Raw genomic sequence first — 26,944 nt, 5'->3', positions numbered from 1 at the left:
ACTAATATAAGATCAAACGCATTTCAAAATTGAAGAGTCTGCTTGACCGACATAACTCAGTGGTTGAGAATCAACCTGTGAACCAGGAGGTCTCTGTTCAATTCAGGTCAGGGCACATGTCTGGGTTCTGGGCTTGACCTCCAGTAGGGAATGTGCAGGAGGTAGACGATCAATGATTCTCTCTCATCATTGATGTTTCTATCTCTCTCTCCCTCTCCCTCCTTCTCTGAAGTCAATAAAAATATATATATATTTTTAAAACTGCGGAGTCCCTTAAATGCTTAGCCAGAGACTAAAGAACCCCTGAAGCTACCTGACTGAAGGGGTGACTTTATCAAAGCCGAGTATTGAAAATATGTGACCGCAAGGCCTGCAGGCCAAGAAGGGGAGAGATGGAGACTGGGGTGCCAGGAGAGAGCCCTGAGGTGTGAGAGGGTGGGAAGGAAAAAGACCAAGTCAACACTGACTCAGAAGCTTCCGGCCTGAGTGGGTGGGAGCCAGTGAGCCTTATAGCAGGAGTTGGGGGTGATGAGAAGGTGGAGAGAGGAAGGGAGGATTTTCAGGCAGGAAGGTAGACACCGGACATAGGAATCTGGAAGATCTCGAAACAGAAGTCAGGCCCCTGCTCTTCCCCGGTTCTGGGCTGTCACCATCAGGAGCCTCTCAGTGATGCAGGGACAGGAGCATGGCAGCGGGGCCCCTGGGAGACACAGAGCATCTTAGGAACGGCCATGGGTTGAACTGTCTCTCCCAAATTCATATGGTGACGCCCTACCCCCAGGAGCTCAGAATAGGACCTATTTGGAGTTGCTAATGAAGTGACTCTGTTACAAGGAGGTCATCAGGGCAGTCCTAATCCAACAGGACTGATGTCTCATAAAAAGGGGAAATTTGCCCTAGCTTGTTTGCCTCAGTGGGATGGAGTGCCGGCCCCTGGACTGAAGGGTCCTGTGTTCGATTCCAGTCAAGAGCATTTACCTCAGTTGTAGGCTCGATCCCAAGATCCCCAGCCCCGGTTGGGGCACATGTGGGAGGCAACCAATTGATGTCTCTCTCACATCAATGTTTCTCTCTCTGTCTTGTCCTCTCCCTCTCACTCTCTTTAAGAATTAGTGGAAAAATACCCTCAGGCGAGGATTAACACACACACACACAAATATAAAATAAAAAAGGGACATTTGGAGACAGACCCGCATCCAGGGAGAATGCCACTCGGACATAACCAGCCCTGCCCACTCCTTGAGTTCAGACTTCTGGCCTCCGGAACTGGGAGACCATTGATTTCTGCTGTTTCAGGCCCAGTCTGTGGTGCTTTGTTACAACAGCCCTGGGGAACTGACCCAGGGGCTAAGGCCCCAACCTGTACAAAGCAAGGAGCTTCCTTTTCGTTCACTATTGACACCAGTGACAGCTCCTTCGTGATACGCCTGCAGCAACCTGCCCGCTTGGCTTCTGCGCAAATGAGGGCAGACACTGGGCTGAGCTGGGCAGCAGCCATCCACACCAGGGGCCAGATGCCCCACACGGTGCCCTTTGCTGCAGCGCCCCGCAGCATGCTCCACCCTGCAGGCACCACCTCCCAAGGAAAGCCAGTGCTACCCAATTATGAGCTGCGGCAGCTCAGGGTTCAGGACCACAGACCTGCAAACCAGCAAGTACCCATCCATCCGTGCAATTAAAAAATTGCTACTTAACAAACTTAACCAACTGTGTTTAATGCCTTGGAGTATAATTTCCTTGTAGTGTATTCAAAGCATTATTTTGAAAGTGATTCATTCTTTATAATAACTCTGTGGAAGCTTGAAATCGCTTATTCTTCTCCCCCTACTTTGATTTTACAGTCCATGGTCTATACTCTGGAGGGGGATGGAAAGGAGGTGCTTGGGAATCAGTCCCATAACAGGGTGGGTCCATGGATGAGGGCCTCTGGAGATGAGGGGTCTTTAAGTTAGATTGTGGATACTTTATCCAAGTGGGTTTATGCTTATTGTTGCAATGAAATCACAAGATAACCAGAGAGAAAATTTGCAACTTGGTCCCATTACCACACAAGAATGTATATGTGCGTTATGAATTAATTTTATTTATTTTTATTTTATTTTTCTAGTCCCTAAGTATGGACACTAGCCCCAAACAGCTGAAGCCAGACCCGAAGGGCAGAATCTTGCTCCAAAGAGCCCAGCCTTGCCCCTAAGCAACACCCCCTCCTCCAGCAGGCCCCGGGAGCCAGCCTCAGTGTGGCCCAGTGACTTCCACAGGCACCGCCCCCTGGAGAGTCAGCAGCCCTTTCCACCTCGGGCTCCCAGGCCGAGTGTGCTCACTTAGGGTCCTCTCCTCTAAGGCAGTCTTGTGGGGACCAGGGCTTCCCCATGGCCGGGTCCATTTGATTTTAATGGACTTAGCCCGGGATGGCCCAGCCAAAGTGCTGACACTTGTTCCAAAGAGCCAAGCCTAGGCCCTAAGACCTCAACCTAGTCCCAAACAGCTATAGCCAGTCCGGAAGGGCAGAGCCTAGCCCTAAAGAGGAGAGCCCAGCTCAGGTCAGCTGAACCCAGTCCTGAAGGGCGGAGCCTAGCCCCATAGAGCAAAACCCATACGGGAACAGGGGAACCCAGTCCCGAATGGCGGAATCCAGTCCTGAAGGTCCAGCTTAGCCCTGAATAGCCCAGCCAAGGCCTCGGAGCCGAATCCAGTCCCTAAGAGCTGACATTTGTATTGAAGTGTCTCGCCTACACCTGAAGAGGCCGCCTAGCCCCAAGAGCTGAACCTTGTCCTGAATAGTTGAGCCCAGTCCCGAAGGGTGGAGCCTAGCCCCGAGGAGCCGAACCTATTCCCATATGAATTAATTTAAAAGAAATCCTGTAATTATCTCGTGGCCTACCTCCATTATATTACATTGGACTGTGTGTGTGTTTACTAAAGAATTAAATTGCTAAATGTAAATCGTTATAATGCATAAGCTTTGTGATTATGTTTCTACCTTTTAAAATAACCTGGGATGCTCAGAAAATGGACGTGGGTTGGGTCTCTACTTGGGTTTTGGCCACTGATATTGATGTGCAAAGAGAGGAAGCAAAAATGACTTTGACCCCACTCGGCCTCTCTGGGTAGAACCTGAGTGTGGCTGGAGGTGGAGGGGATGAATGAATATGCAGAGTTGTGCCACTGGTCCCCGAACCAGAACATCATTGTCCCACTTGGACAACATCTAGCATTGAATATACTCACTATTAAAATAAATAGTTAGCAAAATAAGTGGAAATTCCAGCAGGGCTGAACCCAAACACCTGACAATTCAGGCCCCATTTCCTGGCTCCATCCTGGCTCTGACCGCCCAGGGAGGCTGGTCTCACGGCTAAGTGACCTACAGACATTCTGGGGTCACCGAGTAGGTGATGACTTGGGTGAAGGAAAGCGAAAGGTCAGTAAGATTTGGGTTCTGCTCCCCGCCAGGGCCTCTGTTCAATATAAATTCTTGGAACGCATCTTTGCTGAGAGGGTCCTTGTCCTATGTTTGAGGGCACCTGGGAACACTGGGTAACCTGGGGAAGGGAGGAGACTAAAGATGCTGTTGGGGAAAATCCAACCTGGTGTCTAACTCTGGTCATGAGCCAGATGGAGATAAGGGATAGCCAGCCTGATGGCGCTGAGGGCAAAAATGAGTTTAATAACCACTTATAACTAGGGATTTGGGGCACCCTCCCACAGAGAGAAATGAATTTCAAAACACAGGAGGTTTCTCAAGCTTCTAAGAGGCTTAGGGAAGGGAGTTATCAGCTAGCACCCTGAGATGTCAACCTGATTGGGGCCAAAAGAGTCTGCTGAAGGCAGCCAGGTGGGGAACATCTGGGCACGATCCTACAAAACCCCAACCATCACGGTGACTGCTGTGTGTGTGTCTATGTCTGTAGCTTATCTTGGATGTGGAAGTTTCTGGAGGTTGAGGCCAATATTTGATGAAAAGCTGACACTTTGGCTGTGAAATCCTCCAGGGCAGCGATCAAGGTCACGTTTAGTAAATGCCTGTTTTGCGCCCAACTTGGGTTAGGCCATTGCACATTTGCTGGTTCATTGCATCTTCATGGAAACCCATTTTTTCAGATGTGAAAACAGAAGCTCTGAGAGGTGAGGGGGACAATCTGCAAACTAACAACTAACAGGTAACAGGGCAGGGCATGGGATCAGGGCTTGGAAGCTCCTACCTTTCCACTCCAGGCCTCACTGTGTTCCCCTCTGTGCATTCCCAGAGCCTGGCCCCAGGAGGCATGAGTGACATATGCTACAGAGACTTGAATGATCGATAATGATGACGTGGTTGTAATGGGACAGAAGTGCAGCCCTGTCACCAAGACTCCCTTTCCCTTTCTGGGCCACAAGGGTGCCATCTGTAAAACGGGAATAGTGCTTCTTGCCCTATCTGCCTCACATTAGCAAAATAAGAATTAGTAATATATCTGTACCTAAATTAGTGACATAATAATAAGCCTATAAAATTATAATGACAACAACAACAATACACATTTTTGGAGCACTTATTTTATGCCAGGCTCTATAGAGTTATGAGTGGACTTGTAGCTCCATGGCCTGGATTCAAGTCCCATCTCCCCCAGTCACTAGTCATGTGACTTCCATCAAGCTACTAAACACTTTCTTTGTGCCTCAGTTTACTTATCTAAAAAGTGGGAACAATAATAATACATCATTGGGTTGGGCTGGAGATGAACTGAGACAGCAGACCTCAAGGGATTAGCACAGTGCCTGATCTGGCTCAAGAAACATTAGTTATGTCCTGGCCGGTGTGGCTTAGTTGGGTGGAGCATTGTCCCATGCACCAAAAAGTCAAAGGTTCGATTCCTGGTTAGGGCACATACCCAGGTTGCAGGCTCGACCCCCTATTGGGGCATGTGCAGGAGGCAACTCATTAATTTATCTCTTATATTGATATTTCTCTCTCTCCCTCCCTCTCCTTTCCTCTCTCTCTAAAAGAACATTTTTAAAAAAGAAACTTAGCTATTATCCTATATAATAAAAGGCTAATATGCAAATCGACTGAACGATGGAATGACCAGTTGCTATGACGCACACTGACCACCAGGGGCAGACGCTCAATACAGGAGCTGCCCCCTGGTGGTCAGTGCACTCCCACAGGGGGAGCGCTGCCCAGCCAGAAGCTAGGCTCACAGCTGGTGAACACAGAAGCGGTGGCAGGCCCATATTGGAGAGGGTACAGGCTGGGCTGAGGGACAACCCCCCTCCGTGCACGAATTTCGTGCACCGGGCCTCTAGTATCTTACCTTATAATAGAGAAACATGCAAATTGACCGCACCTCCGCTATGCCCACGATTGGGCCGGCAGGAGGCTGGGGGCGGGACTCCGGGTGGCATATCCGCCGTTGAGAAGTTCAAGATGGCGGTGCCAAGTGGCCGGGCCCATGCCGCCGCTCCCGGGGGTGCCTGGGGCGATCGGCACTCTGGGGGGCGTGGCCGGACCATGCCGCCGCTCCCGGGGGTGCCTGAAGCCATCGGCACCCTGGGGGGCGTGGCCGGGCCCATCGGCACCCCGGGGGGGGCATAGCCGGGCCCATTCAGCCGCTCCCGGGGGTGCCTGGGGCGATCGGCACCCCGGGGGGGCGTGGCCGGGCCCCTCCCGCCCCTTCCGGGGGTCCCGAGGTCGATTGGCCACCTGGGGGGGGGGCGTGGCCCAGCCCCTCCCGCCCCTCCCGGGGGTTCCGGGGGTCAATCGGCCACCTGGGGGGGCGTGGCCCTGCCCCTCCCGCTGTTCCCGGGGGTCCCAAGGGCCGAGGCTTTCCGGGCCTTGGGCACCAGCAGGGAGCCTGCACCGATCGCAGGAAACCACTGGGGGTCAGCTCCTGTGATCGGTAGCAGGGACGCTGGGTGCGGTGAGCCCAAGGCCAGGAAAGCCTGGGTCGGAGGCTTTCCCGGCCTTGGGCACCAGTGGGCAGCCTGCATGGATCGCAGGAAACCACTGGGGGTCGGCTCCTGCGATCCTTAGCAAGGATGTTGGGTGCTGCGGAGCCCAAGGCCACCGCCCGGGGCCAAGCCCCGACCCTGAAAAAGGCAGAAGGCGGTGGCCACAGCCAAGGCCTGGGTCCCTGGTGCCGGCAGAAAACTGGTGCAGGCAGCCAGGTGAATGAAGGTCTATTGCACGAATCTTCGTGCAAACGGGCTACTAGTATATATACAAAAGGTTAATATGTTAAGTGTCTCTCCCTCCATCCGACCGGTCGCTATGATGCACACTGACCACCAGGGTGGAGATGCTCAATGCAGGAGCCAAGCTGCAGTGACTTGGCAGCAGCAGTTCTCAGGTGACACACCCCGAAACCAGAGAAGAAGGAGCCCGATTCCTCATGGGGCCACGCGATTCCACCTTCGGACGTGGATTATGTTGTTGCTGGGGCACTGTTGGCCCTGAATCTGGTTTACTGCACACTTGCATTTGCGTTCCACACCCTGTAAGACAGCAACTTTGCAGAGTGCCCTCTTGTACTCCAGGACCCTTCGGAGGATATCAGAGAGCCGTTTTCGGCCCGATCTCTGCAGGCCAGGCTGAGGGACCCCACCTGCCGGAGGAACTCTGCTCACTCCACAGATGCCTTTCAAGCCACAGCTCCACCCCAGGTGCCACCAGCTAGGGAGGGACTGAGAGAGGTTGTCTCCAGGGCATGTCCAGTCCGTCTCACCCAGTCCCGCCCCGCCAGCCAACTTTCAATTAATTTCCTTTCAATGTGCAAGAATCCGTGCACCAGGTCAGTAGTTATTATAGGTAATGCTATCATCTCACACAGGATCTCATTTCATCCTCCCCACAACTCTATGAGCCAATCAGACCCACTAGGAAATGAAGGCTCAGTGCAGATGCTGACTGCCCAAGGACACTAGCAGGAAGAGGCTGACCCTGGGCTGACCCCCATACTGAGTGCTTGGCCCAGAACTGTGGGTAAAGGAGTAGGAGGGTTAGGATGGCCACACCCCCACAAGGTGGTATTGCTATCAGTGTTATTGTTATTGTTATTTTTATCCCGACATCATTAATGTGCAGTGAGTCAGAGCTGACTTAGAAGGTTTCAGGGCTGTCACTGAGAGCAGAGTGTTTTGCTGGTTTGTCTTCATTTGGACACAATCGAGCTGGCTCCGGCTGCCCCCTTTTTGGTTTTCAGCAAAGCCAGCACGCGCTAGCCAGTTGGGGTGCAAAAAAGGTCCCTCACGAGGCCTGGTCTTTTGAAGATTGGGGACCTACAAGCACTCCTCCAATTGCCTCATCATTCGGAGCTCTCTAGAGTGGGGCGATACTGACACTTACTTGGAAGCAGAGAATAGCTTCTCAACAGATTTTGACATTTGGAAAACATCCAGAAACCCCATGTCCCCAGGGGAGAGGGAATGCCAGGTTCCTGATGAGGTGGAGGAAGTGGAGAGGGGGTTTCAATAGGAGCCATCTCTCTGACCACCTGACTGCCTCTGTCAGCCAGAGGCTGGGGAGAGGAGCAGCAGGCTGAATAATAGGGAAGAGCGCCAAATGGAAATCTCATTTCCCTCAGTACCGAGACCCCCTTTGCACCCACTAAGGACTGGACTGATGCTTAATTAGTATGTGAAAATAGATGTTCTGCCTTCAAACAGGGCACGGTGCCACCCCTTGCCCCTTAGCAGAGCAAATCAGGTAGGCAAAGGAATAGGTGCTTAATCAGAAGGGAAAGCAAGAGGCTTCATTCAGTGCTAAGGTTTTGCAGGGAGAATGGACAAAACAAGCAGTTTCTCCTTGTCATCTGATCTTGCACTTCCCAGCTTCCAGGACTGTGAGAAAGAAATTTCTGTTGTTTATGAGCCACCCAGGATATTATAGTAGTCCGAGTAATCATGTCTGCTCTGTTCCCAGCATTGAGCCCCACTCCCCAGGCTTTAAGTTCAGGGTTAACACTGTCTAACTGAGGTGGACGGCATAAAAGGAAATGGCCAGCGTCCTGCCACTCAGATTTTAGCAGGACCCTAAGGGTCCTTCTGGTGGGGGCAAGGCCTCCTCTGCTTCTTCCCTATACCCCAAATCTCAATGCTACTTATAACTTACTGAGAGAGACACAATAGGGGAGTGGTGGGGATGGCAGCAAACCAGAGAGCCCTGTCTAGAGGGGGCAGCTGCTACTCAGTCCAGGAGATTATCTATATATATAACAGGCTAATACGCAAAGTATCCCCACGGGAGTTTGACCACGAGACCGGGAGTTCTATCACTCACTATGATGTGCGCTGACCACCAGGGGGCAGTGTGGAATGAAGGAAGGCCCTGACCGGCAGCAGGGAAGGGAGGCCCTGGGCAACAGCTGGCAGCTGGGGAAGGGAGGCCCTGGCCTGCAGCTAGAAGGCCCAAATTGGCCCTGATCGCCGGCCAGGCCTAGGGGCCCTATCCGTGCACAAATTCCGTGCACTGGGCCTCTAGTTTCATCATAAGAATAGAGGTCAATGTGGTCAGGTTGTCCACATTTTAAAGAGAAGTTGTAAATATGATATTTATATAAAATTTTGAAATATTGGCAATAAATTCAAAGTTCAAATAGAGCCCTAGCTGATTTGGCTCACTGGATAGCATGTTGACTTGCAGACTGAAGGGTCCTGGGTTCGATTCTGGTCAAGGGCACATGCCTAGGTTGTGGGCTCAATCCCCAGTAGGGGGCATGCAGGAGGCAGCCAATCAATGATTCCCTCTCATCATTGATGTTTCTATCTTTCTCTCCCTCTCCCTTCCTCTCTGAAATTAATAAAAAATATATTTTTTAAAAGTTCAAATAGAAATTGTCCCTTAGGATAGTGGTCGCCAACCTTTTGGACCTCATGGACCACCGGTTGGTGACCGCTGTCTTAGGATAATACAGTGTAGCTCCAACAAATCATGCTATAGCCCAAATCTGGTCCGAGGCTGCCTCTTTCTGTCCTTAGACTTAGGAAGATTTTCACTATGGCAACACTTCTTTATTATAATTAAGAAAATGTAACTCAGCCAGCATGGTTCAGTGGTTGAATGTTGACCTATGAACCAGGAGATCACGGTTGGATTCCGGGTCAGGGCACATGCCCAAGTTGCACACTCGATCCCTAGTAGGGGGCGTGCAGCCAATCAATGATTCTCTCTCATTATTTATTTACTAGAGGCCTGGTGCATGAATTTGTGCACTGGTGGGTCCAGCCGGCCTGCCCCTGATGGGGACCATCGGGGGCAGGCCAGCTGGGGCAGGGGGCCAATTGGGGATGGGGTTGGCCGGGGAAAGGGGCCTTAGGCAGTTTACTAGCTGGCCCTGCCCCCAATTGGGGTGGGTGTGCCCACTGGGGGGCGGGGCCGGCCGGGTTGAGGGGCTGCAGGCATTGCTGTTGTTCTGCTGTTCTGTCTATTTGCACATTACCCTTTTATTATATAGGATTTATTTTAAAAATATATTCTTATTGATTTCAGAGAGGAAAGGAGAAGGTGAGAAAGACAGAAACATCAATGAGAAAGAATCATTGATCGTCTGCTTCCTGCATGTCCCACACTGGGGATAAAGCCTGCAACCCAGGCATATATCCTGACAGGGAATCAAACCATGACCTCCTGGTCCATAGGTCAATGCTCAACCACTGAGCCACACCGGCCAGGCCTCTCTCATTATTGATGTTTCTCTCTCCTCTCTCTCTCTCTCTCTCTCTCTCTCTCTCTCTCTCTCTCTTCATCTCTGAAATAAAAAATACATTTTTAAAAAAGAAAGAAAATATATAGACTATTTTAACTTTATCTGTTCATTTCATTAATGGATAATAGTCCCCTCATGCTCACAATGTGACCTTGATTTTTCCACTTATTTATGCACTAGAGGCCCGGTGCACGAAATTCGTGCATGGAGGGGGGTTGTCCCTCAGCCCAGCCTGTTACCCTCTCCAATATGGGACCCCTTGAGGGATGTCCGACTGCCCGTTTAGGCCCGATGGATCGGGCCTAAACGGGCAGTCGGACATCCCTCTCACAATCCAGGACTGCAGGCTCCCAACTGCTTGCCTGCCTGCCTTCCTGATTGCCCCTAACCGCTTCTGCCTGCCAGCCTGATCACCCCCTAACCACTCTGCTGCCAGCCTGTTTGCCCCCAACTTCCCTCCTCTGCCGGCCTGGTCACCCCTAACTGCCCTCTCCTTCAGGGTTGATCACCTCCAACTGCCCTCCCTTGCAGGCTTAGTCCCTCTCAACTGCCCTCCCTTGCAGGCAGGGTGCCTCCCAACTGCCCTCTCCTGCTGGCCATCTTGTGTCCACATGGGGGCAGGATCTTTGACCACAAGGGGGCAGCTATATTGTGTGTTGCAGTGATGAGCAATCTGCAGATTACTCTTTTATTAGATAGGATAGAGGCCTGGTACAGGGGTGGGGGCCAGCTGGTTTGCCCTGAAGGGCGTCCCGGATCAGGTGGGGGTTCCCTTGGGGTGTGGGGCGGCCCGAGCGAGGGGCCTGTGGTGGTTTGCAGGCCGGCCACGCCCCCTGGCAACCCAAGTGGAGGCACTGGTATCTGGAATTTATTTTCCTTCTACAATTGAAACTTTGTAGCCTGGAGCGGAGCCAAGCCTGGGGCTCCCTCCGAGGCCGGCAGCCATTTGTGTTGGGGTTATAATTGAAACTTTGTTGCCTTAAGCGGGTGGGCCCGGCCAGGGTGTGCGGAAAGCTTTGCTTCCCCTGTTGCCAGCGGCAACCCTGGCCTGCTCTCTCAAGCTCCATTCTGCCGCCATTTGTTTGAATTTGTTTACCTTCTATAATTGAAACTTTGTAGCTTGAGTGGAGGCTTAGGCCTGGCCAGGGCAGGCGGAAAGCTTGGCTTCCTCTGTTACCTAGGAAACCTTGCTCTCTGTGGCTGTAGCCATCTTGGTTTGGGTTAATTTGCATGCGCGCTCTGATTGGATGGTGGGCGTGGCTTTTGGGTGTGTCGGAGGTATGGTCAATTTGCATATTTGTCTATTATTAGATAGGATTCATTGGTTGCTTCTTGAATGTGCCCTGCCTGGAAATCAAACCCACAACCTTGGCATATGCGGACAACACTCTAACCAACTGAGCTACCCGGCCAGGGCATGACCTTGATTTCTGAGGCAGCATAAGAAGCTACAATTGTGCCTGTCCTCCAAACATTCCCAGAAGTCACTGCAAGAGGTAGAGGAAGTGGCCAGTGGGACCCTGGGTCTGACCTACCGCAGAATCCCTCATGTTCCTATCTTCCTAGCTAAGGAAGCAATCCCCATGGAGGCTCTGCAGTGTCCCACCCTCCCTGTGAAGCTATGCAGAGAGACTCTGAGTCCTTGCTTAGATGAGCTGGTGGAGAAAGTGCCATAGATCCTGCACCAGAAGAAAGAGCTTGGCAACCTGGCCTGTGCCACCAGGGGCTCAGGGCAGGTGTTGGGCAGGAAGAAGACGACCCGCTGAGTGACCTGGACCATCTCCACCTAGACTTTGCTGCATGCAGAGCTGTGGTGGCAGACTCACATGCCTCCCTAGGGCTGCTAGGACCTGGCTCGTTAGCTGCCTGGGCAGCGGAAAAAGAGATGCTGCTGTTCTCTAGCCAAATCAAGCCACTCTCGGAAACCATATCTGCCCAGCAGCCAAACTACCTCTGGGCAAATTGGCAAAGATGGAGCTGGTGAGGCTGTGGGGAAACAATCACGGTCCTACTTAGCCCATAGGATTGGCATGATCTTTGTGATAAGCAATTTCTCAATTTCTGCTGAATAACAAGTGAATATGACCTTTGACCCAATAATTCCACTTCTAGGAATTTATTTTATTGAAAAGCCTGCCCATGTGTCAAATAAGGTGTTTATACAATATCATTCTTTACAGCAATGTCATAGCAAAATATTGGCAATGACCCAAGAGTGTTCATTTTGGAGAATGGGCTCAATGAATATGGCAGAGGCATGCAATGGAAAATTATGCAGCTGTGAAAAAGAATGAGGACTCTCTTTACTAGTTACTGGTAGTACTAATTTCTAGATATGCTGATAAGTGAAAAAGCAGGGTGCAAAACTATAGGTATAATGTACTCTCATTTGTGTAAAAAGTGTAAAAATAATTATGTGTGTGTACTTGTCTGTCTATGCTAAAAGGACCACAAAAAATTATGACTATTACTTACTGTAGGGAGAGAAACTTTGTGGCTGGGACTAGGGAGAGAGAAACACTTCTCATCATGCATATTTTATAGCTTTTAAAAAATATTTTTATTGATTTCAGAGAGGAAGGGAGAGGGGGAGAGAGATAGAAACATCAATGATGAGAAAGAATCATTGATCAGCTGCCTCCTGTACGCCCCACACTGGGGACCGAGCCTGCAACCTGGGCATGTGCCCTGACTGGGAATCAAACCACAACCTCCTGGTTCATAGGTCAATATTCAACCACTGAGCCATGCCAGCCTGACATATTTTATATATATATTTTAAATCCTCATCCGAGGATATTTTTTCCATTGATTTTTTAGAGTGAAAGGGAGGGAGGAGCAGGGGGAAGAGAGAGAAAGAAACACTGATGTAAGACACAGCGACTGGCTGCCTCTTGCATGTGCCCCAATTGGGTGCAGGATGCAAACACACAATGGAAGTACATGCCCTTGAGCAGGAATTGAACCCAATACCCTTTGGTCTGCAGGCTGATGCTTTAACCACTGTGAAAACTGGCCAGGGCTCTATTTTATCTTTTAAATTCTGAACCATGTGAGTGCCTTTAATGTAGAAACAGAGTTACATGTGAAAAATGGCAAGCTCACAAAGAAAATGAAACACACCAAAGCCAAAATCCATATTCCAGGATAGGTGCTCCTGGCTTCAGCCCCCACACCCTCCCAGCGGGCACTTCCCCTTACCTGCTCCTTCTCTGAATACGGGTTGTTGAGGACCACAGGCACGTTGCCCTTCCCCCACAGGTCATTGAAGACACGGTCGTTCTCCACGCCAAGGGGCAGAGGTTTGTGGGACTTGGCATCCAGGTCTCTGCAAGGCAAGGGAGTGGCGTGAGGAAAGCACACCGTGAGGGGTGGCCAGCCAGCTGGTGGCCCTGGTCTGGAATTCCCGAGGCAGTCCAGAGCCTCCATGGTTCACCCACAGGACTATGTGGAGCCAGAGAGCATTGGGTGCCCAGCCTGCTGCCTTGTAGGATTGACAGCGCCCCATTGTCAAACACAGAGGTGAGCTCATCCAAGTTGGCACCCATGGCTGGCATCCACCTATCTTCGTGGACATCATTTCTGGATGGCCATGATATGTACTGTGCTCCTTCTTATCCCCTCCCTCATTTCAAAGATCTACGAATAGAGGCAGCCCACCTCCTAGCAGAACCCTAGGCAGAATCCCTGGACACAGTGATGCCCATCAGCCTTAATTATGTAGGAAGTAGGAGGCAGGAGGGATAGGGAAGGAAACCAGTCCTGCGGGCCAGGGTGGTAGGTCATCTCAACACTAGGCATTGACAACAAGACTAATGACACCAGCCCAAGGTAAACAGGAGTGCTTCTGAAATAAGGGGAACAGAGCAGGTAAAATAATACTATTAAAATGATGGCTAGTGTGTGTTGTGCACTTTACATATGTTTTGGTTAATTTAATCTTTGTGACAACCCTGTTAGATATGAATATTCACCATTTTACGGATGGTGGAGGTGAGACAAAAGCTAAATTGCTCAAGGTCACAGGATCCCAGCCTATTCTTCACATCCTTCTGAAGTGGAGGCTCTCATTATTATCATTTGTCATCATCATCACCACCATCACACCACCATCACCATCATCACTATCATAATCAACACCATCCAACTTCTCTTCATCGGCATAACTGTCAACATCACCATGATCATCACCACCATCATCACCAGTGTTAGGATTGTCCGTATCACCATCACCAACTGCCATAATCACTCTCATTACCGTCACCACCATCCCCATCCTCCTCCATCACCACTATTATCAGCCTCACGGTCACCATCAGATGAGGAAACAGGCTCATAGAGGTTAAATCACTAGCCTAAGTAACACAGCTAGTGATGGTGGAGTTAGGATTCAAACCCAGGCTTGTTCCTGACTCTAGAGCTTGACTTTGGAACCAGAAGCTCTCCTCACCCAGGCTTCGACCTTGAATAGGTTCAGGAGGAGGCTTTCTCAGCCAGGTTCCACAGGCTGGCCATCCTCTGAGATGGAGGGAAAGCATGGCTGGGGTGGGACTGAGACTGCATTGAAATCCAGACCTGTTCTTCCTTCCTCTGAATGCTGCCCTCTGCTTCCTGACAACCTGCTTCTTTTCAACCCTCCCCCCAGTGTTATTCTGACTATGGCATATGTCTGCTCCCCAACCTTGAGCATCTAAGCTGGCCCTTGTCTAGCCTTCTGTTTTATGTTTCCAGCTTTGGGGACTCTGGTCTTGGCTCCATAATTTCCCCTGATCAGCTGTTTTGGATGAATCAGAAGCCAGGGCCCAAGTGAGTGCATGGCCCTGGGCAGCCAGCTGCTCCAGCTGCTCACTGGGGTCCAGCCAGACCCCCTCTGGGCTGTGTTTTGCAGAGTTCTGGTGGTCCTCATCAAAGCCACTTCTGCTCTCTTGCTTGGAGAGCTCTGCAATTGTCAGAGGGAACATACTGTTTTACCCTCTTTACTAGTAAAATGTCACTAAAACACACCGGGAGTAGTTTTTGATTACAGAACCCAAGTCAATAGTTTACCTACGTGGTGAAGAACAGAGGAAGTGTCTGTTGAGAGGGCTCCTTTAAATGTCACTCAGCTCCCTCTCAGCTCCGAAACTCCTGACTCTGTGAGATCACACGACCATAAACCCGGATTCAGCAGGGAATGGAGGAGGCTAATACTGTTTGAGCATCTGTCATGTACCAGGTCCTTGCACAGAAATTATTTCATTTAATTACAACAGATATTAAAGGCCCAATTTTACAGATGTGAAAACTGAGCCCTGAGAGGTTAGGTTAGTTTCCCAAGGTTCCATAGTAAGCACACAGCAGAGCTGGGATTTGAAACTAGGTCTGACAGATGCCCAGATCCTTCCTTTAAAAAAGCACAAAACCACCACCAACAAAAAAACAGAGACAGGAAAAAAAACGAGTCAGGATGCTCATGCTAAGCCAGAGGCTAAAGAGCAAGTAACCCAACATCGCTCACAGTAGGAGGCCCGTTTACAAAAATTACAGGGTCCAATTACCTAGGCAACTCTGAAATGGCTCCTGGGCTTGTCGGTGTGAATCTACAGGGAGCTAGCCACTTTCACCATCATCCTTTTAAAAAAGCCTTTAACAACTTTGTTTAAATAATGCTTTTGAAGTGTTTTGTCAACATGCACTTATTTAAGAGTCCTGTGTGATCAGTAGGAGAAAGAATATTTTGAATATGGCACCAGGGGGAATAAGCAAGTTGAATTATTTGGCTCCCATTCCCCCAGGGAAAAAATTAGAAGGAGATTTAGGTAGATGCCCAACCCCCAGTCTGTCAGTGATAAGCAGGTCTGAGGGAAATAATCTGGCTTATTGCTACAAACTCACTCGCCCTGGGACCTATCTGCCTGATGGGCTTGTAAGGGCAGTGCAGCCTGTGTAAGCACACTGGCTATGGATTGGGTTCAATGCTTAGCGTTGATGGTTCTAAGCTGTGCAACTTTGGGTATTTTGGATACTTGCCTTTTCTAATTCTCCATTTGTTCATCTCTAAAATAGGGTTAATCATAATAATGCCTTGTTGTAATAGTTAAATGAGGTCACGCTCACAGCACTTATACCTACCATCACCACTCCGCAGTCAGGATTCTACGGCGAATGCTGTAGCTGAGAAGTGGGGTGAGGGCCTCTGGGTTCGGGATTGGTCATGACTGTAATACCTCATATCACAAACGCTGGGCAGGATTCTCCAGTGTCTCCAGGGCCCAGGCTGGGTGGATTGGGCTGAGTTTGGATCCTGGGAAACTGGAGAGCCTGCAACAGCACCTGCTCAGCTCCTGAGGCACCTAATTTGCTTATGGGTTGATCAGACAGAAGCAGAGAAAGGAAAGTGTACTTCTGTGTAAGACAGTCCAGATTCCTCAAAGCTGGCATGGACTAGCAGGACCTGCCATGGCGGACACATTCTCCTTCTGTGCTGTCCAGGAGTAGGGCCACTAGGCACGTGAGGCAACCGAGCCCTTGAAACATGGCTTCTGTCAGTGAGGAACTGAATGTTTCATGTTTCTTTGTTGTTAACCCTCACCTGAGGATACTTTTCCATTGATTTTTCGAGAGAGTGGAAGGGAGGAGGACAGACACAGAGAGAAACATAGATGTGAGAGAGACACAAGGATTGGCTGCCTCCCGCACGCGTTGACCAGGGCTGGGGAATGAACCTGCAACTGAGGTATGTGCCCTTGACAGGAATCCAACCTAGGACCCTTTGGTCCACCCGTGGGCCGACACTCTATCTACTGAGCCAAACCAGCTAGGGCCTGAATGTGTACTTTTAACTGTAAGTAGGTGTAGATAGCTATATGTGGCTAGTGGCTACAGCACTGGACAGTGGTGCTGAAAATCTTAACATCTCTGAAGACTGGGAAATGAAGGAATCCATGGCTCCTACCTGGGACGGGGGCATCTTCCCTGGGGGTCGGGGGACAGAGGCAGGGATGTTGCACTCAGACCCTTTTTGAACCATCACATCTTGTTCCCGGAGCCCAGAAATTGGGGAATTCTCTACTTTCCTTCCAGACTCCCCCCTCCCACCTGCTCAGCCCTCATATTCACTCTGTCTCCCACCTGGAGCATTTTCTGTGCTTTCTGGCAATGACTAAACCAAAGCCATTTTTCTTCCACTTTGCTAGCTGGGTGATCAGACCCTAGCCAAGAGCTGGTCTAGCATCTCTACACCTTCTGAGAACCTTTGCCAAATCCTTCCAACTGAGGCTCCCTGCGAGCCAGGAGGCTCTTACCTCGCACCCAGTGGGGATGGGGATGCCTGTGTGTGTGTGTGTGTGGCGGGGGGGGGGGGGGGGGGGGTCTGGGCCTGACTCCACAGAGAGTTGTTGAAAGTGTTGATCAGCCCAGTGCTGACTGTTAATCAACCCCGAGGACCCGGGAAGGGGAACAGGTGGGCCAGGCCTGTGTTCAGGGCACAACTTGCAGGTGGGGGCTGCCGGCTCTGGCCCAGCCAGGCAAGGGGCCGCTGAGGAGCAGCTGGTCCTGGCAGGAAGCCCTGCCTGCATCTCTCAGCAGACACCACACTCTCTTTGACCCCCCTTCTTGCCCACCCCACTCCAATAGCCTTGGGTTTCTGCCTCCACCTGGTCGTGGATTCTGGGAGCTGCGTTATAGCAGGAAGATGTGGGGAGCGTGGAAACCAGGCCTGTGGTATGAGCAAAGCTTTTCTCCAAGATTTCATCATGCTAGAAAGAAAACGGTCTCCATAAAGAGAAAAGTATGCCTTTGAGAGTCAGGAATGCTGTAGCTGAGAAGTGGGGTGAGGGCCTCTGGGTTCGGGAATAGTCATGACTGTAATACCTCATATCACAAACGCTGGGCAGGATTCTCAGTGTCTCCAGGGCCCAGGCTGGGTGGATTGGGCTGAGTTTGGATCCTGGGAAACTGGAGAGCCTGCAACAGCACCTGCTCAGCTCCTGAGGCACCTCAGGGCCTCAGTTTCCCTTTCACTAGTAGACTCTGAGAAAATATTCTGATGACCTCTGAAACTTGATGACTAGTAGTCAAATGATCTGTGGCCAACACTGCAATCTACAAAGTCAGTAGAGGGTAAGAGCATGGGCTTGGAGTCAAGTCCTGGCTTTGTTGCTTACTAGCTGTGTGACTTGGGACAAGTAATTAGGAAAACAGGGTGCTATGAGGAGCAAATGAAGTACTCGATGTAAAGACCTTAGTGTGGGGCCAGGCCCACCTGAAGTGCTCTGTAGGGGCTGAACATAATGATAATAAGACCCAGGCCATTTGTGACAACATAGATGGACCCTGAGGACATTCTGCAAAGTGAAATAAGTCAGAGGAAGAAAAACAAATACTGTATGATTTCACATATATGCCGGAAGCCAATTCCAGCATGTCAGCAGGACTGAATCATCTGGAGATGTCTGAGGGCATTTCCCCAAACCTGAAAAGGATGCATAAATTGATTGCTTGCTGCCAGACAGCTAAGGGCATCTTAATCTTCATGTTATTGCCTCCTACTGGCCAAACACTTGAACAGCCATAGGCAATTCTTCCAATCTGACAATGGGTTCTGTGTACTAAAACCTCAGCCCTTTGATGTGTATATCTACCTTGCCTTAGGACAAATGGTGTTAATAAAAAGCAAGGGGTTCTGAAACAAGGACAACTTGGTTTCTTTAGCTAAGCTCCTCTGGCCCCCCATAATGCCTTCCAAAATTATGTTTCGTCTCTGGACTCTTTATTAATTTACACACAGCACTTCTCCAGATTCCTGAACCCTTCTAGATGCTGGATCAAGAACACCGGCATTATGTATACGTGAAATATAAAAACCAAGCTAAAGCAAACTCATAGATACAGAGAACTGGTGGTTACCAGAGGTAAAGGGGTTTGGAGGAAGGGCAAAATGGGTGAAGGGGATCAATTCTATGGTGAAGGATGGTAACTAGATTTACAATAGTGAACACTATGTAGTGTATACAAATATTATAATGTTATACGCCTCAAATAATATATAATCTTTTATACCAATTTTACCACAATAAAAAAACCTGCCAAAAAAACAAAATCAAAACTCATGCTTGTCACAGAAGGCTCCCTTGCCCCCAAGTTAAGCTAATACTCTAGGGTCAAAATTGACTTCCGTTCTTCCAGCCACATTCTATTGGCTGGTTTCTCTTTTAACGCTGGACATTCATTGTGAGATTTCTAGGTAGAACCAGGACAGTGCTGTGTGTCCCTGGGCAAGTTGCTTAACCTCTCTGAGCTTCAGTTCTATAAAAGGGGGCTAAAACCACATGTCCTACTTAGGGATCCTAACTCATGCAAGGAGGTAATCTGTAAGTAACCCCAAGTGGAAAAGAAGTTATCAGAGCCCAGGGCGAGGCTGACCAGCTGGTCCAGATGGAGGCTGGACTGGGGACCTTGGCCTCTTTAGAACCCTCCTTCAGGGCAGCAAGCTGACAACCTGGATTTCCTCTGATAGAAAGGATTTTAAAGTGATCGCTCCCAAGTGCAGGAGGACTTGGAAGCCCCGAGTTTCTCTTCCTTGCAATCCCTCACACACTGCCACCACCTGCCAGGGCCACCTCGCCACCCTGGGATGAAGGGATGAGGCTGTGTCTAGACTAAGCATCACTTCTACCCCCAGGTAAGGGCCAGCACCCCCAAGCAACAGGACCAGGATGCCCCATGAGGGAAAGGGACTAGATGGAGCAGAATAAGTCTGTCCAAAGGAAAGAGGGATGGAAGGAAGGGAATGAGACTGAGAGAGCAGAAGGTCAGGGGCACTGCTGAGAACCAGCCTCTGCTCAGACCCCAGAAGTCACAGACCAGTAAATGTAACCTGGGTGTGGGGCTTAGGGCCTGGCGGGCTGCCCGTCTCATGGTCACCTGTTCATGCAGCATCTGGGATGCCAGTTCCGATCCCAGTCCCCAAATGCAGCTTGGATGGAGAGGTTCCTGGGAGGATGCATCATTTCCAGGCAGCCACATGCTCCAAGGAGCCTGAACTGTGCCCAGCCTGCCAGCCCCGAGAGTGACCCCAAAGACACTGTCTCTGCATTTCCCTTTCCTGACTTGGGACATGGATTCTTAGTGAGGCACTTATTTCAGCCGCTAGGAGGCAGTTTGGCAATTTGTGGGGGCACCTGTGGTTGTCATAGTGGGAGGGAGGTGGCTTCTGGGGTCAAGGACATCCTGTAACACCAGGAACCCTCCCACACAAGCACTAAGGGTCCTGAATGCCACACCACCTTTGAACATTCACACAGATTTTTAAAAATGCTTAAATTTCTGAGCCATGATCCCAATTTGTGATTATGTATATATAAGGCTTTAAAATAGACTGAATTTTCCATGCATGCCACTGATGCAACTAAATCAGAGGATGGCATTGTTTTATTGGGAGCCGTTCACCATTTCTGGAAATCACATCACCAAGGCGACGACGCTGTTGGTGGCATTCGAGGTACCAAAACAACACACGTGTCAATCTGCATCTGACTCGGCTGTGTTTGCGGCACTTCTATGTTTAGGTGCAAACAGCTGACCATTCCAGTGGAGTCGGGCCTGAGCACTGATATGTGAAATTATAGGTTCTTTTATCATCAATTATTTTTTTGCTCTGTCTCCTTTATTTTGTAGTTAGGGCATTAAATTGATTTAAAAAATGTCAAGTGTGGGTAGGTTATATGATCCATGAATTAGCTGCTGGTTAGTAAAGGGACATTTAAAAAGATTTGTTAAGCCCAGCCGGTGTGGGTCAGTGGTTGAGTGTCAACCTATGAACCAGGTGATCATGGTTTGATTCCTGGTCAGGGCACGTACCAGGTTGCAGGCTCAATCCTCAAGGGGGCGGGCGGGAGGCAGCCAATCGATGTTTCTCTCTCATCATTGATGCTTTGATCTCTCTCTCCCTCTCCCTTCCTCCATGAAATCAATAAAAAAAAATATTTAAATAAAATATTTGTTAAAAGGGGGGGTTGCTTTGAGTCCAGCATGGGTGTAAACCATTGAGCGTGGGGAACACATGCTATTATTAAATATCCCTCATCCTTACCATTTATGTTAGTGGTTTCATGGAGCCCTGGACTTGCCCTGCATTGCTTTCTCCCAAATCTTACCTCCTGCAAATAGTTTTTTTTTTTTTTTTTTTTTTGCTGCTTTCAGTAAAACAATTGCACTACGTGCAAGGTTGGCCCAGCTGCTGCTTCCTCCCCAGAGAAGGAGCTGGAATAACCCCACTGGGTTGCCAGCTTTCCTCCCCACAGAATCAGAAAATGCCAGCCTGGGCAACACAGAGGGGCTGCCACCCACTTCTTCAAGTTCTAGCCTCAGCTCCCACCTAATGTGAGCAGGAGCCGTTTTGGGGAGTTGGGGCCAATTCTCTACCTTGATTCCTCCCCCTCTGTTAGAGCCCTCGACAGGCTGCCCAAGGAGAGAACCAGATTAGCTTGAGTTTTGCCAGTGCTCAGCTCTCTCCTCTCTTTCCAAGGCCTGGACACCCACCTCACCTACTGGGTGACCTTGGGAAAGCCCCTCCTCTCTGAGCCTCAATCTTCTCACCCATGATATGCGGACTGCAAACATACTTGTCGTCCGGGGTGGCTGGAGGGTTACATGGAATCAAGATTGGAAAACGTGACACCAGCTGTCATGATTGACAGCTCTGGGATTCAGGGCAAGGGATACCTCCTAGATGCTATGCCCATTCTGCTCTTGCAATTTTAAAGGAAAGAGGCAAGGGTGAGAGAGTGGCTGTGTCCAGCAGATGTCAGGGACAGCTCAAGTTGGCTTCTGGGCTGCGAGGTTGAGCTGCAGCACATGCACGCATGCACACCTGCGGGGCTTACCTGTCCACCTGAACTTCTGCATCTTTTGTCTCCACCTTGGCAGGTCCCCCTCCGTTGATCCCTCTGTCAGCAGTGGTGAGAAGGTTCAGCACAGGCTTGATCTCTTTGAGCAGTTCATTGTGCTCCTCACTGCACTGAAGGGCGACCCCGGCATTTTTCTTGGTAGGGTCCAGGCCATTGGTGTGGGACAGCAAGCCAGCTTCTGGCCCATTGTCCTGGGCGTGCTGTGGCCCACTGCTGGGACCTGTGGCCCTGTCCACCGCCAGCGGCTGCTCTTTGCAGGATGACGACTGGTGTGACAGATCGACAGCTGTGGTGGGGGGACCCAGGGGCCGTGTCACCCTGATGGTCTTGGGGGTCCCATCCCCAGTAAAGGTAGTCTCCAGGTGCGTGGTGAAGCCCTCCGGGCCCCTCAAAATGAGGACCACGTGGGTCTCAGAGGCAATGCCCCTGAGCACCTCCAGGGCGCTGGCGTAGCTCAGGTCCACCAATGGCTGGCCGTTGACCGCAAGAATGATGTCTCCGGCCTGGATGAGGCCGCTCTGCTCTGCAGCACCCCCTCGAATTAGGTCAGAGACGATCACAGGGGGCTTGCTCACCCGCTCCTTCACCAGGAACCCCAAGCCTCCCACTTTGCGCTTGAAGAGACGGACAGAAATCACGTTGGGTTGGATTTGTTCAACATTAAACATGTGATTCTCCATGGTGTCCAGTGTCTGAGGGTCTGAAGACCTCAGACTTTGTTGAGCCAAGGTGGCTTCGCCAGGAGGAGCCCCGCTCAGGCTGTGCAGAGGAGGAGCCAGGGGCTGTGGTGAGTCTCTGGGGCTTGTCTGACTTTGACGTCAACTTGGTATCACCCACTCATTGCTGTTTGGCGGTCGGTGGCATGATTTCACGCGCCCGCCTCCCTCCTTGTTCTCTAAGGAAGTGATGGCTGATCAGGCAGACGTCAGGAGAAGCGGTGGGACGTGTCCCTAAGCAACAGGTCAGGCGAACTGTGAGGGGAAGGATCTTCTGGTGGATGTGTCTAGAGGCGAAGCATGCTCTTGGGGACTATTCCCTGGGCATGGCCAGCCCGTGAGACGCAGATGCGATCCAGAGCTTCCTGAGCTGAAGAGAAGGAACAAGGGACAGAATTTAAAAAGAGGTCGAGGTGGGAGTGCCCAACACTACCTTCAAAAGGAAGCCGGCAAATGAGAAGTCTAGCCATAAGACGCTCTGGAGGGCCCAACCCAGAAACAAAATCTCTTTTCTTCGAGGAGGATACTTCCCAGTTGGCTGCAAACTGCCTGGGTTCATCTCCATGATCAAAGCCCTGGGTAACCACGCACAGTCCTTTCAGCCCCAGGAATCAGAAGGCAAGAATCGGAAGACCTCTCTTATTTTTCCCCCCGCCACAAGCAGCCACCCCTCCAACTTGTCACACCCGTGGCCTTTATCTCTGTTTCACATTTTCCATCCACGGGTCAGGAGCTCAGCCAGCACGGATCTGTGGGCTCTCCTATCCGGCTGCTCCCAAAGCCCTCGCAGCAACCCCTGGAAGGGGACACTGCCTTTTGTGGAGTCACCAATTAAAGATGTCAATTGGCTTTTATGACCATTTTTATAATTATTGAGTTGTTCCAGATTCGAAAGGACAGACTTGGCCACCATTACAAACCAAATTGGTATAAGTACAGACACAGGTCCCTATAAAGCTTTGGAGGACATAGGTACTTCACAGACCACTTGAAACCCTAATGGAGAAACATCGGGAAGAGTGGACTGTGTATGCCCAGGTGAACATAAGCAAATAGCAGGTGCTCAGTGAGTGTTTGTTGAATGAAGAAGAAAAATCCCAAAAGACTAAACAGAGCAGACACTTACTGAGCACAGACACTCTTAACATATGATTTTTCTTCTTTGATTCGCACAGTAACCCTTCAATAGACAAGAAGACCAAAGCTTGGGAAGGGTCAGTGACTTGTCCAAGGTCAAGTAGAGAATGATGGCGGAGGGAAGATTTGAACTCAGATTGGTCCCACTCTTGAGCCTAAGCTTTTAAACTTATATTCTAGGTTTTAAAAATTTATATTCTAGTTATTTTTACAACTCCCACCAGCTCCTCCAGGCTCAGGGAACCTGAGTGGTGTGCTTGGAGAACCAAAGGCCAATAGGCTGCTGTGGCTCAGGTGAGGTGTGTGCACCTGTGGCATGTACACAGCGGGCAGCGATGTAGGTGTGTCCTGTGTGTCTAGGCTGGGGCAGGTGATCTGGGGTTGTGGGTGGATTGGGGACAGGTGGGGGACAGTGGAGAACCAGTACACCCCTGTCCTCATCCCCAGTTCCATCTCTACCCCTCTGCGGGCATCCACCATGCCTTAGTGCAGTGAGGGCTCCCATCTGCCACTGCTAACAACTCACTCCTTTCTTTCCCTTTTAGCAGCTTCCCGGGGTCACCCCGGGGCTGGGCTGAGGCAGATGACAGGCTCCTGCTACCTCTGAGAGCAGGAAGTGGATGCAGACACCCCCATGAGCAGGAGGTACCCCCTCCTGGGTCCCCTGCGGAGCTGGTTAGCAAGTTACTCCCCTTCCCCCCCCCCCCCATTTTACAGCTTGCTTTACGTAACTCCGTAACTCCGCCAGTCCCTCTGTGTGGGTGAGGGAATAATGACTACCCGGGCCCAGCCCAGGCTGTGTTCTCCATCTGGTGTTGCTGTGTGTGTGTGTTTCTGTGTATTCATGCATCGCCTCACGCGGTGTCATTTCTCTGCTGTGTGAGTGTGCATGTGTGGCCCGTGCAGGGACGGGCTGAGTGTCTTCCAGCATCCTGCTCCAGGGGGCTGGAGCCATCATGCTCTCCTCGCCGGGGAGAGGATGGGTCCGCCCTGCCCGTGCTTCCTTAGCTCTCCGTGAGCCCATTGCTTCCCGGTACCAAACCCAGGATGCTCACTGTGTAGCTGGAAGCAGAGCCAGCGGGGACCTCTCGACTGCTCTTGAGTGGGCACTCGGCTGAGGTCTTTAATTAAAGAAGAGACTTGGAGGGGAGCTCCTGGGGAGGCGAGGCCCATGTTCGCATCCTCCACACGCTGGCCTGGGCCAGACCTTCCCAAAGGACATAGGCTGGACTTGGCTCAAGAAAAAGCAATAAAGCAACTCACAACCCCCACCCCGGCTCCCCCAGCCTTGCCTCTCTTTCTTAGCTGTTTTCAAATCAGACAGGGCTGTTGGCAGGTGCCGTTTCTCAGACTTTGGCTCTAGAAAGGCAACTTGAAATTTGGAAGGAATTGGAAAGGGGCTGGGCTCGAGAGGCAGGAAGAAGTCAGAGTCCGAGAGACAGAATGAGAGTGGGCAACAGAGAACACAGCCCTGGGACCAGGTGAGTGGATTCTGAGTACTCACTGTGGCCAATCCTCACCCTAGAAACAGCCCCACAATACGAGGTGTCTCTCCTTTTCCTTCCCAAAGCACACCCTCCTCTGCTGTCATATTTTTATTCTCACCCGGACCAGTGTCAGGGTTGACTATGCCCACTTTACCGATGAATAAATTAATCAACTACAGGAAGAACCCCTTGTCCCAGCTCGCAAATGCCCAGTGTCCAGCAGGCTCCTCAGTCCTGGGCCAACCTGGAGCGCTGGCCACCCTTCCGCTACAGGGAAGATTTTAAAGGCCCTTTCTGGCCCTATCTGTGTGTTTCTGGGTGAGTTCTTTATTTTCTTGGAGCCTCAGTTTCCTCATCTGTAAAATGGGGTCATTATGTAATGACCACCTCCCTGGGAAACTGGGAGGATTAAATGAACCAGTGAATGCAGGGTGCTCAGCAAGGTCACAGAGTGGAGGCTCAGGAAGAAACGGCGTCCTGTCATTGTTGCACTCTGTGTCACGCCGCAGGCTTTCTGGCTCACCACTGAGCTCACTTTCTATCCACTGCAGTCTCGCCAAAGGTGCATCATGTGCCACCGAGAAGGAGGCCCTTTGAAGTCACACCGAGGACTCACGACAATCACGGTGCGGCACACTCACTACAACCCGGCCTCTGCCCTTTGGAGCTGCGGCTTTAAACAAACCTGTGTGCGTGCCCGCCGGAGCACATGCCCTGGAAACGATACTTGGACCGGGCCTCGTTCAAGTAGTTCAGCGGTCTCAGTGTATTTGTTTCGTTACCTGGCTGCGCGGAAACAGGCGCTGGCTTTCGGGGATGACTGCCAGAGAGAAGCAGGGAGCCAAAATAGGCCAGCGTCTGCCACCACCACCGTCTCGCTGCTGTGCGACCTTGGGCAAACCGCTCCCCACCCTGGGCCACGCTTCTGCGATCGGAGGAATGCGACAGTCACAGTTCCGAGTAACTGAGAGTTTACTGTGTGCTAAGCATGGTGCTGAGTCCTATGAAGCAAGAGCTGACAGGGTGATCGAGGCTGAAAGAAGTGTGCGGGGAGGAAGCCTTGGGTGTAAGGGAGTGGATCCCGAGGACTCGCCAAGGTGAATCCCAATCCTACAATAATCCCACAAAATCATGCCTCCCTCCTTTTCCTCCCCAAAGCACACCCTCCTCGGCAGCGACCTGACCAAGGTCGCGTTCGACTGTCCCCATTTTACCGATGCAGAAATTCAGCTAAACAGGGAGACCTGCCTGCCCTGGCTTGCCTGTGGCTTTCCATTTCTGCACCGGGGTCAGAGGATTTGGGAATCAGCGATAGTTGAGGGGTCAAGAGCTGTGCCACCAACACAGCAGCCCCTGGCCGCATGTGGCCATGGAACTCCTGAGCTGTGGCTGGTTCCACTGAGATAAGCTGTATGAGTAAATCAGCAGAAAATAAAGAACATAAAATATCTCTAATTTTCCAGTATCTATTACTCATGTCGAACTGATAGTGTCTTGGATATATCGGGTCAAGCACGATGATTAGAAAATGTGTTCACCTGTTGCTTTTGACTCTTGAGAATGAGACCACTACACAACTAAAGATCACGCCTGTGGCTCACACTGCACTGCCACTGGGCAGCGCCGGTCTAGACTCTGGTTCTAGCATCTGGCTCCTGGACCAGAGCTCTTCCTCATGTCCCCCAGTCCCTGATGTCCCCCCGGAGTCTAGTTAGCCAGGCAGTAGACACTTCCACCTAAAGATACCGGAAAAATGACACAGAAGGTTAGCAAACATCTCACCACTGTTTGAGGTTGACCGCTGAGAATGAGGCTGATGGTGTTAGAATGGGGAAAGAGAAAACCCACTGAGAACCTTGTAGAGAGCCAGGAAGGTGTTACCTGGGCTAAAGGTCCAGTACTCAGCATCCTGCCACCCAAATGGCCTTTAAAATCAAACCTGAGAATACAATACATGTCTCATTGAAGAGAATAAAGCAGATCCCCATTTGCAGGTAGAAAACGAGCTCCAAGATATACCATTAGGTAAAAGA

General features: G+C 50.7%; 1 protein-coding gene across 2 annotated transcripts in view; it reads right to left on the bottom strand.

Moving 5' to 3' along the window:
- The window catches only part of NOS1 (nitric oxide synthase 1), a gene marked incomplete at both ends in the record, with an annotated part of 73,957 nt that extends 51,706 nt beyond the window's left edge, over window positions 1–22,251 (bottom strand). For both annotated transcript variants that reach the window (XM_079763247.1, XM_079763248.1), the window contains 2 exons: window positions 12,885–13,011; window positions 21,548–22,251. In XM_079763247.1, the coding sequence (XP_079619373.1) occupies window positions 12,885–13,011; window positions 21,548–22,251 (831 nt within the window). The remainder of the gene's footprint in view (window positions 1–12,884; window positions 13,012–21,547) is intronic.
- Between the last annotated feature and the right edge of the window lie 4,693 nt (window positions 22,252–26,944).

The sequence above is a fragment of the Cnephaeus nilssonii genome (assembly GCF_951640355.1).
Source record: "Cnephaeus nilssonii genome assembly, chromosome: 22".
In the NCBI taxonomy this organism is placed as follows: Eukaryota; Metazoa; Chordata; class Mammalia; order Chiroptera; family Vespertilionidae; genus Cnephaeus; species Cnephaeus nilssonii.
The sequence above is the reverse complement of the archived record's forward strand: the minus strand, read 5'-3'. Positions and strand labels throughout refer to the sequence as shown.